Raw genomic sequence first — 16,649 nt, 5'->3', positions numbered from 1 at the left:
GAACATTTCTTGTCACCACCCCTCACTGCATCCTTAGTAAATCAAATGGGGAAAGTATTTAATTGCCTGAGGGCAAGTGTTCGGCTTAGCTTGTACAATGCTGGTCCCCCTCCCCTCCCCTGCTGTAGGTAGGAAAGGGGCTGTACCTCATGCAGAGCCTGGCAGTGTCTCGGAGACGGCTGAAAAATCACAAAGGATGAACGTGTTGCACTCACAGACAGAGTGTTTGTTTAAAACAAAACCCACCAACCTGAACTCCTTCACAGCAATCTTTGCATGGGATTGCCTGGGGCCATGCAGTCTCTCCAGCAGGACAGGTGGTTGCTGCCGGGGTGGCAACAGCAGCTTCAGCTGGAGCAAACGAGACTCCCTGCGCTCCTTTTCCGCTGAATTCTTGTATATTCTTATATCCATGCTAGCCAGCATACACATGATCATTGCTATTGCTTACCTTCAACTACATTAAAAATATCGCCTGACTGCCTTAGCTGTGTATGGAAGACGGTCTTGTGTGACCATTTCTGCATCTGCCGGTATAATTTCTGTTGAGTGTTTACAAGCATCTTCTCGGTGCCAAGTTTTGGTCAATTCTGCAGCAGGAGCAGTCTGAGGTGGCCTCTGGAGCGAGCAGATCCCCCGTCCAGGCTGCTCTTCAACAGTTTGAAACAGACCCCAGGGCCAGTCACAGCAGGCGCTGCCTCGTACGAGTCTTCAGGGCAGTCCCAGATTCGCACTTGGAGACCTCCTGCTGCAATGAGTCCAATACCGTGCTCTGGAGGTGGCTAGCAGTTCAGACAACCACTTTCTTTCAGGCCCGTCTGCTGTCTCAGGTCAGTCCTGTGCAGATGACCCCCCCGGGGGTTCCCTGGACTGTCCAGGTTACTGGTGATGTAGCTTCAGCGCAGAAGCACAGGCATAGCCCTGATACCCAACTACACCACAATTATAAGACACACTTTTAATTTAATTCCTTTTCCACATTCGTAACTTGAATTCCACAGCTCTTGACAGATGAACACGTGTTGCCCAAGCCCATGCTCTGGCCCTTACTAGTTTGGTCGTGCAGCCAGAGCTGCAGACTGCCGGGCTCCATCACGCTGCCCTTTAACAGCCATTGCCACCAGCACACAGTAGCAACTCACAATGGAGGTGCATTTCTTCTACAATATATGTTCTGCATTTTTCTCGTAGGAAGACATTTGAACACTCAGTAAATGAACTAGAATGTTCTAAAAATCTCTCGTGTGAGAGAATCTGTATTAAAAAATAAGGTCTTCAGAACATGTACGTGCGCACATTTAAAGTTCATCCAAAAGTCACCTTTCCTTAGAGACATTTTTCTTTCCACACATACTTAGTTTCTCTGATACCTAAAACAAAGTCCAAGAAAAGAAGGTATTTAGACATTTAACATGGTCATTGTAGGTGCAAGTTTCGAGCTGCTCAAATCCACGCAGCTGCAGTCACTGTAAGAGTCTGACGTAGGTATGAAGAAGAGATATAAGCAGCAACAAATTATTTGCTGTTTTGTTTTTTTGCAGGTGACCTGGAACAAAAATTTGAACTGGAAGTAAGCCCCCTTTGTAATCAGCAGAAGGATACAATACCAAGCATACAGATTGGTAAGTACTGGTTGCATTCTTTTCTCTCCATGTTTATCTCAGTATGGCACAAGCTCAAAGGGAAACTCCTCCCCCCCCCCCCCCCCAATCTAGTTCTTTTAACAGTAAGAACTGTAGGTACCACAAGAGTCACAATTCACATTCTGAATAAAAACGTTCAAAAAGAAACCTAGCCAAGCCAAATACTCACTAGAAAGACAAAGGAGTCATTGCACGGGGGAAAAAAGCAATCGTTCTGATATTGGCAGAGAAAAATCGCAGCCAACACGTGATTACACACTGATTACTTTCTAGTCTGAAATCTCCTCAGAGTGGATGCCGTGCCTCCCGGATTTTGCTGTTCCACACACAGCTAGAGCCACATCTTGTCATGCGTGCTGGTCAGAAGTTGTGTGTTTCAGAAGGAGCTGATGGCTGCTTGAGGCATTATTGCTCTTTCTCATCAGGGTTTGTGCCACTTACATTCCTGCATTCTCTCGAGGCACTCTATGGGGCAGTGCACTCATGGAATGAATTTGTTCCTCACCTGCTGTCCTTTGTGTGTTTCCCCAGGGTTCATGACGTACATCGTAGAGCCGCTCTTTGAGAGGTGGGCCCAGTTTACAGGCGATACCCCCCTATCTGAAAATATGCTAAACCATCTCAGGAGGAACAAGGCCAAGTGGAGAAGTTTGCTCCACAAGCAACACAGCAGTAGTAGGAGTAATGACCACTCAGGTCAAGTGACTGACAGCCAAGAACAGACTTTAAATGAGGAAGAGACTCCTTAGTGGCAGCGTTGCACTTTTCCTTATAGCACTGCTATCTCTGTCTTGGTCACAGCAGCAAACAAAGTCCCGGGGAGCTAGGAGCCTGTTGTCAAGACCATGGAAAGGGAAGAAATGACAAAGCAGAAGCTCTAAGGGTCCTCACGAACAAGCCTGCGGTTCTGCTGGATCCCGTTCTGGATCTCCTTCACGTTCCTCTCCCCTCTCTTGGTTCTGTACATGCCTGATGCCATTTGTCACCTCCCATCATGAACTGCCTGAATGCGGAGTCCCAGTCAGCAGTACTGAAGCCGGGCCGGGTGCGGCTGCCACGAAGCAGGGAGGATTACCGACAGAATGGGGGTAGACAGAGGCACTCTTGGTTACAGATTCATTCACCACGAGACATACTGTGACATATGTATATAGGCCCAGAGTGCCGCACGCTTCCCAGGCTGGCAGCTGGGCTGCACATTAAACCACCAGCATCTTCAGCATCCAGAAGACACTGGCCAAGCGAGACCGCGCTCACAGAGGGCAGAGAGAGTCTGGTTATTTTAGTAATTAAAACAAAAACCTTTTTAACTTTTGTATTCTGTGCACTAAACAACAGATCTGTAAACCTTGGACTGAAGTTACTCTCCCTGTACACAACTCCACTGTAACAAGGCTCATTTTGGTAATCATTTTTATGCCACTTTGGATAAAAGACAGGCATCTTCTCATTGCAAGGAACAGCATTCCCTCGCAAACGAAAGGGAAGGTGTTGTACAGTCTAAACCTTTGAAACACGAACAGATCTATCTTTTGAGTACTGTTTCAAGTAACATGTTTATATTCATATGTGTACATTTTCTGTAAATACAAAGCGCTACTGATTCCCATGCCAAAATACTGGAGTACTGTGGGATTGCTACCTGTAAAAACATTGGCACTGTGAACAGAATACTGTTAGTTTTAATACAAGAGAAAGCATTTGTAAATATGGTATAGAGTTTATTAATATACACCATTGTTTGTGGATAAAAGCCTTAACTTTTAGCATCCTTCATCTTCTGATAGCTGCCAAAATCATATGGTCACAAGATACGATTCTGAACTGCCTTTCCGCTATCCAAGGTGTATCAAAGGTCATTAAGGAAGGAAGTCTGGCAGGAAAACTTCAAACACATTCCATATGGGTCCGTGTTGTTAATCCATGGCACCTTGCACATTTGGTCTAGGCAAATGCTTCACAGAGGCTGAAGTTTAAGTTCAAAAAAACCAAGACCCACAGCAACACCACATAATTTGACAGTTCAAAGTGATTACCATTTATTCAAGAGTGTGAATTTTTATTAAATAGCTTAGTGATCTACAAAGGATGACATTCTAATACTTCTGGAGTCCAGTTGTTTTCTTGAGTGATGTTGCAGTGTACCTGATTTTTTTTCCCCACATTCCCTCCTTAAATAGCCAGCATTGAAATGCATTTGTATTTTTCTTTTCATTAAAAAAAAAATACTTCAACTGACTTTTAGATCAGTCTCACTCAATGAAGGAAAAACAATGCATTGTAGTCAGACTATTAAGAAAAATCCTCTTGACTATCATAGTAGCCGAAGAATTTTCTATGGTCTGGTGTTTGTGAAAGACACATGGCCTTATCTATGCTATAAACAACCTTGGTTTGGATAGTCTTTATAAAACTTTACGTAAGCTTCCCTCATTTCCATGAGATGGTATTCTTGGACACTACTGCATTGCACCCAAGTGATTTTCCTCTTCTCCTCAGCCCCCAGAAAAATTAATTGCATTCGGATGAAGTGTAGTGTTGATGTAAACCCCCCCCCATACAGCAGATCTGTATTACTGTTATCCAAAAGAACTAGCAGGTATGGCCACATAATCGTGTTTGGATGTTAATATCTTGGGGAGGCCAACAAAGAAAGAGCTATTTAAGTTGGTGTTTGGGAAAGATAATATTTACTCATAAAAGTGCAAGGGGAGACGTAATAGAATTTTTCCTCAGTTAGAGGGAATATTGATTAGGCAAAGTGTTCATGCTCATAAAGTGACTAATATGTTTAAAGAAAAATAAAAAGCATAAGTTTTGGTAAAGGGTGTTTGACGCTACTAATTCATTGGACATATATCTTCAGAGAAAGAGACTGAAACCCAGTGAAGTAGGGAGGTGGAAATAACGACGAGAACACAAAACATCCCAAGAACAACATTTTTCTTCTCCTCTACTGTTTTGTAAGCTATAAGCAGTACAAAACATTCTTCTTCCTCCCTCTTCTAAATGGGAGTCACATATTAGAAGTACCATAACAAGCAAAGAGAGAGAGAGCTGGAGTAGAACAGAATTATTTCTAACTACAGGACATAAATGTTTTTAACCACCTGAGGGTGCGGGCAGGAGGATCACCACTTTGCAGCTTTTTAGATGTATCTTTCCTTCTCCTGACAGATTTAGGACAATTATTAGGACATTACGTGAGCAGTGTAATGTGCTTCTTGGAAGCACTTAAGTACATACAAAAGGATATAATTTCCCTTGTTTTGTCTTTTTACTAAGAAACGGAAGCCATTTTCCATCTAGTTCAAAGAATTTTTTTCAAATGTTCTGAAGTTTACTTGAACAAAGCCAGTCTCTAGCAGCATAAAAAGCTCTTGACAGAGGCATTGTGGAGCTGTTTCTGAGGCGCTTCCAGAAAATGGGTCCAACAGGAGAGCCTAGGTACAAACCAAGTTCTGTCATAGCTACAATAAAACCAACACGTTTTCTGTAATTGGAGCCTACAGGGTCCGTTGCAAGTCTGCTCTTACCGAGTCAAAACTTCCCAACTTTGAAAAGCTGCTCTTAAAATGACCAAGCTGTGGGGTTTTTTGGTGCACTGAACATACTTGCTAGATTTCAATCACCTTGTCTAATGAAACAATGCTTGAAATGGGTTCAGGGTGGCTCCAGAAACGCTTCTGTACTCAGGAGCCAAACCCATTACACAGGATTGGGTCTGGGCCAGTTTGCCTCAGGTGCTCTAGACAAAAGTGCGTTGAAAAGTTCAGCTCTGGCAGCCAGATTCACTGGGGTCTGCAATGCGAAACGCTACCAGTTGGTTTCCCATGGAAGCAGCCAAACCGTGCCCGGTACAGCCAATCCAGCAGCACCAGTGCTCAGCATACGCGGTTGTGATACATATTCGGTATTACCTAGTTTGGAGGACATTTCTGTACTGGGATTTCTCCCCAGGATGCCAACAGAATGCTAGATGCACAGAATACAAAAACATCTATGCAGATAATGCAGATTTTTGTCTTGTTAGCCCTATTTGCCACTTTACAGAAAGCCCTTGTAAATTATTTTTCTTTCTTACTGAGCCAGTGCAGCTAAAAGATTCTGAAATTTTAAATTTGAATTAGGTTTTTCATATAATGAAAGAAGCAGAAAACTGCTAAAAGCAGTAGCTTAAAATGCTTTTATGCCCCACAAATACGATTTGATTAAAACCCAGTTTCTTTAAATGCAGATTTCATACCATCAAAGAGAACAAATCTGTTCTAATAACAACACGATAGTAATAAAAGAAAGTGATGATAAGTGAAGCTTTTAGGCTGGTTAAAATAATGCATATGTATGCATTTTCATTAAATAAAGATTTTTGCCTACCTTTACGTTTTTAAGGATCAATGTTCCAGCCACCAGCCAAAAGGGGGAAAAAAGGACGATTGAAAATGTGCACCTTTGAAATACAGAAGGAGAGAGTGGAGTATCTGAGATTAAGTAGACTCTATGGAAAAAAAAACCCACACGATCCACTGTTGTATCTAACCTAATCGACAACATGAGACAATAATTTTACTATACTATTTTGATTTTTGTCATGAAAACCAGTCACCCTAAATGATCAGTGAGAAGACACATTTACCACAGTAATTGAGATAAGCCCACTTTCACACTGCATCTCTATCTCACCAGCTTTTCCAATCTGTGGTTGAAATTTCTGTTAAAGGTTTCCAACAAAACAGAGACAGAATGCATGGTAGCCCTTCCAAATGGAGAAAACACTCAAGTAGTTACAATTTTATTTTCAGGTATCAGTCAGAGTACCACCCGTAATTTACTGCCTTGTTCAGTCACTCAGCTGAGTTGTCAGTAAAGTGCTCCTGTTCCCCTTCTGCTGCCACAGTCCCCTGCTTATGGCCCACAAAAATCAATACTAAAATTTGAATTAAGATTCTGCAAATCCAAAAACAGCCAGCCCAAAACAAACAAAACAAAAACCCAAGGCAAGCTTCATGCCATGAATATGTATCCAAATTACTTTGATTGGTGCAAACTATTATTCTATTACTTGTTTCTATAATCCATCCAATATTTTAGGTACATAAACTAAAAGTGCTGAGCATAAGTTTGACTTGGATGTAAAATATATTCTGCTTACCTTTGAATTCAAGATTGTATATGTCATGTTTATTGTAAAGCATTTTATATATACGTATTCACATATCTTATACAACTCTATGGGCCAAACACTGGTCCCACCAATTTCACTGGGACCAAGAATCAGCCCCCATATGGGCGTATATATGCCATATGCATCATTCTGGAAGGAAGCACTAGATTGTGTGAAAATGCTGTGACTGCTATGCAGTGATGCCAAGAGACTTAACTGTATCTTTTTTTAACATACTGCTGTAAGTATTCATCATGTCAAAGAATGACAACTAATAAAAAAAAAAAAAAAGAATGAAGTGTCCAAAGTTCTTTGGTAGAGCCAGTTGATTGAAAGCATCCCCTTAGTTTGCAGAAGACATTCTGGTGTGACAAGGCAGCAAAAGTCCTGCTGCATCCATCCTCCCACTGCCTCTCCTTCCTACCAACAAAACAACCACTTTCCCAGTGCACTGTTTCTCAGAAGAACTTTTCTCTAAATTTACCCTTAGCATTGCTGTAGGAATTTAAATGGAATTAACAGCAACAAAGTCTTTCCATATCTTTCTCCTAAGCATACAGTAGAAGGATTTTCCAACCCCAGGGAAAATGTTTCCCTGTTTAAACATTTAAAGAAGATGGAGTTGTCTTCTACTATTGTTTCAGTTCCAGTAACTCGTTCTCCTTAGTGTCAATGGTCAGTTTTAATCTCCATTTTCTCATTTCTCAGTTGCGAACAATTACATATATAATGTGCAACATGACAGAGGCTTGTGAAGTTTAATTGAAAATATGGGAAATACTGACATTCCACACTGATAAATATTTCTAAGTGAGAAATACCTACCATCGCTGACGGACTTCTGCCACTGCAGGGACTCTTCTTGACTTTGATACATTTCTAAAGCCAGAATTTAGCTATACCTCAGTCCAGTAACAACACTCACATAGTCTGTGCACAGCAAATGCTACAATTGAACTGAATATAGGAGCTGAAGATAGATTTGGTCTCATTGTTATTTAGCCAGCATTTTAAATTCACTTTCTTAAAATTAAAAAAAAAAACAACCCACCCTTCAGAATCATAACAAAAAGTGTTTTCGTGTGTCCTCCAGATGCAAGCTGAATTGCAGAATAGATTCTAGATTGAAACCCCTTAGAGATCTGTCCTATATACGGATGGATATGTGATGGTTTCTCCAGGAGAAGGTTTACATACTCAGCGTTGGAAAACCACCCACAATTTTCCACAACGGATTTAGCAGTGCTATTTTGAAGAACCACTAAGTCAATACATTTTCCTATTCTGCACAGGCACTGTCTGTATGAATGCTGACATTTAAGGGTTCGAAACAAATAACCTAGACTAGCATGTTGAAATGAATCACTGAACTTAACAGAAAAAGACAAAATAATAATATGGCAATTTTGTCCTGGCTAAAGACTTAACTGTGGTGTTAAAGCTTAGCTGGATAATCTGGGAAATATAATTATTCATTAAGAAAAGAAGCAATACAGTATGCATGTGACAAACAATTATTTAGGTGACAGACACTCCTTTTCCCTAAAGGTGAGGAAGGCAGATTCTCTCCAATGTCCACCATATTCCAATCCTCTCCAAGCTAACAGGGGCGTAGTTACCAAATACGCTGGTTTTAGCAAGAAGGCAGGCTTACAGTGTTCCCTCTCCTACACCTCTTGATCTCTCAGTGATGTTGCGTGCAGCACAGTCTCAAACAGCTATTTAGGGACAGATAGACAGAAAATTAACCACAGAATAGAGGAGGGCTTAAATTGGCTCTGCCACAAAAAACAGTGGATCACAAAAAACAGTGGATCACTTTACTATATCCTGGGCTGGTCTGGGTCTCAGGAAGAGTTTTACTAAGCATCATGCAACAGCTCCATCCATGACAATGGAATTCTGCTCCCAGCAGCACCACTTCCTAGGTGCTGCCTTGGGTGTCCCCGCAGGGCCACGCAGACCTAACACACAAGGAAGTGAGCATCACAACAGCAGATGAATTTCATGTCAGACGATTTTATGGTAATAATACACTTTAGAGAGAAGAGTTGAACCTATACCTTATAGGGCTCTGAATATATGGTACTAGATTAGGAAGGGGACCTGGGTGTCATAAGATGTTGTAACTAAAATGGTGTATTAGAATTCATACAGAGATAAAGAGGAGTTGTACTATTATCTCCACCTCTCCTACCACCCAGACATACAATTTATGCCATAATTTTCTATGCCCTAATTTTCATAGTAATCGCCCCTCTCTAGAAAGTGCAAGTACAAGAGTGGGAAGTGCAAAGAAGGGTGTCAAAAAGCAATGTGAATCACAAACAACCTCCAGAAAGGAGAGACAGGGTGTAGCTCCATTGGTACCACCTATAGAAAAAATGAACATTTGTGCTTCTGTTTTCCCTGAACCAGAATATAGGTAAAACAAAGTAAAGCAATACATGTGGAAGCTGCTGCCACAAGAATACATCAACCTTTAATCACACAGCAAAACTTAAAATATTGAACATTTACATAAATAAAAACAAAATTCATAGTTACAAACAAATATTACTAAATTCATAACCTTGGAGGAAACATACTTTAAGACTTAAATCAACCTTTTGTTTGCAACGACACCTTCATGACCTGTTCATGTGGGTCAGCAGCTGTTACATTCCAAATCCAAAGTTTTCATAACATACCAAAAAGAAAAATCTAGAGCTACACCTACACAATGTAGTTGATGATCCTCATACCTGTAACAGGACCTACCAACATCTGGAGACAAAGTCGGGGCTAGTTACTTCATCCAATCAAAAACCAAAGATGAGAAGTACCGTAACATGTGGTAGATTCACAGACAGATTCAACAAGAAAGATAAAATATTGTCCCAGAGACCACTCTTTTGTATCTTTCATGTTTTGCAGTGGATAAATATATTTCAATTCAATCTTCAGAGTGAGGAGGAAAAAATTATATATATTAGTATCATCAACTGAGAGACCAAAACACAAGTGGAATTACTTTGTTTGAAACGTACTGTTTTGCTGGGATGAGGTTCCACACATATGACAAGAACTCCCACGACACTGGCACTGCCCTCTATGGTACCTATGCACCACAGATTTCCCCTCAGTGTAGCCAAAAAGTCAACACCACCAGTTCTACCATTACTGCAAGAAACATCAAAGAGTGGCCATTTGCACTATGTGCTTTGAAGTACCTTTTATCAGCACTATGGCCTAATTAAGATGCACACGTGTGTATGTTAACTGCCCCAACTCCCACATTAAAGGGAAACCTTCCTCAAGAACGCTGCTACCTGAAGACTGCCTATGCAAGACAGATATTAAGCAAACGAAGAAACATACATTAAATAAGTCAGTGGTGATGCTGGATGGGTACTTCAGCTACTCAGCACAGCTAACTGACATTGACACGTTGTATGCTTTAGGTGCATAAAGGCATATACAAAAGTTTTAATGTAGCAAACACTTCCTACATTCACCTCCACTGTAGCGACAAAAATAATATACACACAAATTGTATTACTTGAAGGTATTAGTGGACTGAATTGAAGAAACCTGGATAAGCTGCATAGTCTACTTCCTTCTGCGCTCGACCCTCAATTTCTGTGCTCACTGTATCAGGAGCCACATCTGGAGACGACAAACTGATTATCAAGCCCCCATTTTTACCTTCTTAGATCTCTTGCCCCCCATGCACACCTAATTACAGTCAGCTTCTTGAAGACACCAACTAGTCACAAGCAAGACAAAAATAATTCTCTTCAGCGAAGTACAGTATTTATTTAGTATCTTCCAAATCATATATCATGTTCAAGAGCAGAGCGATTTCCCCCTCACCCCCATAACAGAGGGAGAATTCTTCCTTCTCCAAGATGCTCTGGATTGGTCTAGAAGAGAGAAACGTCAGAGACTGCAGGGTATTTCATGTAAGAGAGCCACAGCAAGAAGCTCACAGCTCACTAGGAGAACGTAGCAAGTAAATACAATTCTTGTGAGGCTTCACTGTCACCTAGATATGAGAGGGGCCTAAGACACTTCACTGCAAGGTATTGAGTTAAGTGGAAGCAAACACTCACACGCAAGGGCACAGTAAGGAGAGAAGGAGCTACTTCCAACCCCCTTTTTATTTTCTGTCTTCCTTGGTCATTTCCAAGTTCTCCGTAGTCAAAACTATGGAGGTTTTAGCATAATAAAACCTGGCTTTTTTGATTTCAAGAGAAACATTTTCCTGAGACTCAGGTCACCTTCAATTCCTATCACAATTCTTAAGCGCATTTTACAACAGTATGAAGCCTTTTTTTTTTTTTTTAAGAGATTACAGTATACATTTTACTTTCCCAGTTTTAAGGATTCATAGTTAAAAACAGTACCCTTAAATTTTGCGTAGGAAAGAGCGTAGGAAAGGTGTCTGGACTTCAGATATCTTTTGCCAAATCTCTGCCCGAGACCTAAACATATCACAGTATAACTTTGCATTACCAACAGCCTTCATTTTCTTTCTGAACAGTTCCACTACTTCGGGCTACATGTTTGCAGACTTTGAAATATAACCCGCTAACAAAATGATCTGACATTTTGATTACTACAGCTCAGTCACATTGTATGTGGAATGCTAGCTAAAGGTTGAATTTATTTATTTGCACCACAGTAACACTTTGGACCAGTTTAGTCCTAGACCAGGGCCCCACAAGGGACACCAATACTGCTCCTACCACAAGTCTTCACAACAGAAATAATTTAGTAACAGATTCATGTTACTTCAAAGCTTAAGAAGAAAACCACCTGTAGAGAGCTAGATGTGAAAGGACAGCCATTTACTTTAATGATAAAGTAGCTAAACTTCTATGGTTTTGTGGAAAATGTGAATTGATCCCCTGTAAGAAGTACCTTTAAAAACTCTGTATGTTTTACTGTTTTTTTGGGGGAAAGAGTTTACTCCTTCACCAATTCAACTGCAGTTCTTTCTTTCTGGTACCTCAGTGTCATTAATTTAAAGGGAGAACTTACATCATCACTCTTCAGTTACTTGACAGTTTCAAGTTTTGCTGGTGGGTGTTATATTGCTCTCAGGGACATCTTATATAATAATACAGATGTCATTTTTCAGCTGGCACAGCACATCTACAAACTTAAATTTTACTGAAATCCATGAAAGTATTTAGTCTTCTTAAAGCTCTGAGTATCAGCAAGGAGCTTGCACCTTCAAAAGTAGCACAGGCTCCTCCAGCTGTGATACTAAAAGCACTTTCAAGATGTAAAAGATATTTATATCTTTAATAAGAGCTGGTCTCCTTGTAAGACAACCTGTGATAAATGCATTAGAAAGGAAATATACTTCAAAACTTCCCTAGAGAAAATAATGTAAGGGGGGAGAAAAGGAAGGCACCATTGTCAAAAGGTGACTCAGCCAAAAAAAAAACAGTCTCCCAGAAAGTTCACCTAACCGATTCATATATCTGAGACCCGAGCTTTTATATCTAATAAGCCTTGACCACCTAGACATCAGAAGCCATAGGGGGGTTTTGTTGGTTTTGTTTGTTTCACTCCACAGTTGCTTCGCTGTAGAGTGGCTTTGGGTTCTGCTACAGAGAAAAAAGAGGTAAAAGTCACCACTTCTCACTGTGGATGTCATGTTCATCACTGAAACACATTCTCATGTAAATTATTCGAGTTTTCACTTCTTGCTACTGCTACGTTTCTCTGTCAGAGAAAAAGGCTTTTAGTACCTTTTTTTTTTTCCCTCTTCATGCATTCACAGACAAATCAGGTCGCTGCAAACAGATTTCTTGCTTCTGAAAGAATACAGTAGCAAAACCTACAGATTTGAACAAAACTCCTTTATAGTTTTCCAACTTGACTGTACCAGAATGTACTTTCTTTCTGGAGACCTAACCTACTACAGCATTATCATTATGGCTTTGTGCCATCATTCCCATCTTCATTATTTCTCACAATATAATTTGTTTTTAATTATCCACAAATTTTATCACTTATTTCATTACTAAAAATATGAAACTACATTAATCTAGAACCTTTCCCTATAACCCTAATAGAAACACTTCCTTTCAGTGATTACTATTATCTGCCAGTTAATCAGTTCTACATCCATTTAACATATACTTTGTGGATAACATGAATGCTATATTTTAATTAACACTGTTCTACTACAGCTACTTTTTTAAAAGATGATTTAAAAGATCTATTTTTCCAGTAAAGTCATATGAGATCACTCCTGTTACCTAAGTATTTCCAAATCTGCACTAGGATGCCATAAGACAGGTTTTTTTGCCTAGAATTGAGACATGCTAATTGACCTATAGTCACCTGGTTTTCCCCACTTTTCTTAAAAGGAAAACTCAGATGCCACAATAATTTTCTGAATTTCTATATTACTCTGAGATTTATTCAAAATGAACATAAAAGGCCAGATATGTCCTTCAGAGAGCTTCTTTAGATTTTGCAGAATTAAATTGCTTAATTTAACTTATTCCTCCGTTAGAGAAATACTTTAGTAGTAATTAGTACTCCCTCTTGCTTTGGAGTAAATACTTTTCATTTTTCCTAAAATCTGTGCAATTCCTAAGTGAGACTTTGATTCTTGTTTAAGCAATGGAACGGCAACAACTTCCAAACGAAAGCGCCAGTGACCATTACCAGGTGCGACGTTCGTGATCCTCAATGCATATCAGGTCAGCCACTGACGATTATTGTGCTCAGTCAAGGTCTGGCCACAAACCGTTTTCTTCTGGTTTTTTGCTGCAAGGGAGACGTGTATGCTGGAGAACGAGAACTGACCTAGTCCTATGATCAGGATGCAAAAACCGTTCTCCGTGGCTTTTATTACGCTTGAGAGGGGGAAAAGAGGAGTATAGGGAAGAAAAAGATTGTCTGTGAGTTCGTACAGATGTGTAAATAGCACAAGTCTCTGTGGGTTCCCTGGGGAGCCACTATCTTAGCAGAATGTTCACATACTCCTCTCCTAGCAACAGCACCAATAGCTTGCAGAGAATGAGGCGGGATCTCCCAAATTCTGTTTATTTCATTTACCTTTTGTCACTGTTTGTCTTTTATTTGTGACCTTAAGATTCTAACTCAAAAAACATGATATCACTGACAAACTAGGTTATAGAGCAGATTATTTGCTGCACTGGCAGCCTCATTGTTCTAACACACTAACTAGAAAGTACACTCTTCAAAGCTTAAGAAAAGGCTATGCCACTACTGAAAAATAAGAAAGGGGCTCAAGTTTTACTGGAAGTTTGTGGGGAAAAAAAAAAGACCCTGCAGAAACATAGTAAGCAAAGCCTTAATATAATTCACATACATGCAGACAGTGCATGAGAGGAACAGAAGACATAAGAAGCAAATACAATCCGTTCAAAAACATGTGAGTGGTCAGAAGGGCAGATAAGGAAGAGGGGTTGTTGATACAGCCCACATTTCACCTGAGTCAAATCAAGTACAACTTTAAACTGGCTATTTTTACTGTTACAAAATACTGACTTTCAGATTATTTTCCCACTGTACATGCTGGTAAGGAAGCTCCAAACTTAACAAAATTAAAAACAAGAACATTGAGCTTGACCTCTATTCAGAAACACTTCCTCAAGAGCAAGGAAAGAGCATAACAAAACCAGCAAGGAAAGAGCATAACAAAACCAGCAAGGAAAGAGCATAACAAAACCAGTGGCTTATCAAGCCCACCCCAGTAGATGACAGTCAAACATGGTAAGTCAGTCAGGCAATACACCTGCTGGAAAAATAATGGAAAAAGATGACTAAAATACCAGCCAGACAAGATAAGTGACAAACAACAGAATACACAGACAAAAAAATAGTATTCTAAAGGACAGAAAAACCCCTCACTTCAGCAGTAGCACACACAACCATCTTCACTGATTCGCACTGCTATTTCAGAGCTTTTAACATAGATACCTAGAGCTCTATCAAAAATCAAGACAAATACCCTATAAGCTGACCATGCATCACACAACCATAAGGCAACAACAACACGTGAAGAAAGTAAAACTAAGCTTCTTTTGAATTTCTTCCCACTCCTCCTTTATTCCAGCAGCTGTTGCTTGGTGGCAACTGCTGCCCAGCAAATACAGCTGCTGTCTTACAGCGCAAGAACTAAAAAGTAAAACAGAGAAGCAGGAACAGTCTAGTTTAACTTTCCTCATTAAGTAAAATGCAGAGTACTAAAGAGGAAGCACAGATGGCAAGAACAAATGCATAAGTTCTCCACAGTTCAAGGTGATAGGATAGGCAAGATACTCTTTATTTCAAACACCGCCTTACGTTCCACTGCAGCAACTCTAACGAAATCAGTAGCGATGCAGAAGCGTTACTGGAGGCTGAACTCTGCCCAGCCCTGCACACACACACTTGCTCAGCTTTATGAATGCACCTAAACTCGTTCAAGTTGTCATTTACAAGTGAAAAGCAAAGAATGTGTATGCTTACAGGAGCAGGGTGTGATCTTTCATCTGAAAAAAATGTGAATTTTTATGCCAGATGGTCACTTGGACTTTTAATCAGTAAGTAGCAGCATATTTTCATTTGTGTAACCTAAATGTAACCTAAATGTTGCAAATCCCTGCAATTCCATGGCAATGCTCGTTATGTGTGTACTGCACCGTAAATAGAAACTTTCTCCAGCAGTCGTCTTACATGGGATATCAGCAGATATTTCTTTAGGAAAAGCCTACTACCACATAAACTCACCACATAAAATCTTCAGTGTTTTCTCCTAGATATTAAATGTTTAGGAAAATTAAGTAGCAGATTTATTTTGTGAATAAGAGAATAAATTAACCCAGTGTTGACTTTACTGAGTCAAATACACATAAATATATATCACACCAGTCACTTATAAGCATGTACCTCTACCATAAAAATATAAAGGGATTATAATTTTGCTGTTAGACCAATTACTGATAAAGCAAAATTACTTTTAAGATTTGCAACACCGATCTGGTGTAACACTGCTCTCTTGTGGTTAAATACATACAATTCCATCTACAGAATGTATCAACTATATCAATTATTTTCAAAATGTTCAAATATATTTTATGCTAAGACATTTTTTGCTGATCAGGGGTTTGCTGCAACCAGTGCCAACTCCACCCCTGCACACTGTGCTGCTACCTCTCTGTTGCCTAAAGAGGCAATTTAGGCTCCTGCTTTTGGTTCTGACCCATTGAAATTAAACGCCTACATTAGGCTTAAACAAAAGGTATGTATACTTCCATCCCAGTAACAATCAAATTGAGAGTCTGAACACTCCTGCTCACAAATACTCTGCTTTTAAATTCCACTTCAGCCTTCCAGGCAAATAGCCTGAATAAAAATGTAAGCAGAAATTAAAATGTAAAGAGGATGAGAAACAGCTGGAACAAAAGGACTGCATTGTTTTTCTTTCAACATGCAAAACAAAATAATCACATTCCCATTGCAGAATGAGAGATCCTGCTGACAGGATTATTGGGGGAAATAATGAATATCAAAAGAAGGACCTTTTGATTATTATAATTAGTTATTAGAACTAATTCTCTAAATAAAGTATACCATAGAAACCAATATCTAGCACAATCAAAAATCTCTCAGCTAATTAGCGAAATAATAGGTAGATAAAACAGAGTACAGTTACGCTATTGCTGCTATTCCAATCTCTAAGTACAAAACATGATATTTGAATTTAAAGAAAAAGATCTCTTCAGCAACACAGAAGGTTTTAGAATCTTAAATTTTTGCTAGGATGGCAAGTTCAAACACCTACTGTAGGTGCTTCCGTATACATCTGAATTAATTAGGTTTCATAT

At 39.7% G+C, this 16,649-nt stretch overlaps 1 protein-coding gene across 3 annotated transcripts in view; it reads left to right on the top strand.

The window, feature by feature from the left end:
* Positions 1-7,065, top strand: part of PDE7B (phosphodiesterase 7B) — a 188,184-nt gene extending 181,119 nt beyond the window's left edge. For all 3 annotated transcript variants that reach the window (XM_075413984.1, XM_075413983.1, XM_075413985.1), the window contains 2 exons: positions 1,542-1,622; positions 2,175-7,065. In XM_075413984.1, coding sequence (XP_075270099.1) covers positions 1,542-1,622; positions 2,175-2,392 — 299 coding nt within the window. In that variant the 3' untranslated portion in view covers positions 2,393-7,065. The remainder of the gene's footprint in view (positions 1-1,541; positions 1,623-2,174) is intronic.
* The last annotated feature ends 9,584 nt before the right edge of the window (positions 7,066-16,649 follow it).

Source organism: Opisthocomus hoazin, chromosome 2, assembly GCF_030867145.1.
Source record: "Opisthocomus hoazin isolate bOpiHoa1 chromosome 2, bOpiHoa1.hap1, whole genome shotgun sequence".
NCBI classification, from domain to species: domain Eukaryota; kingdom Metazoa; phylum Chordata; class Aves; order Opisthocomiformes; family Opisthocomidae; genus Opisthocomus; species Opisthocomus hoazin.
Note: the sequence above shows the minus strand (reverse complement) of the source record. Positions and strands in the feature narration are given on the sequence as shown.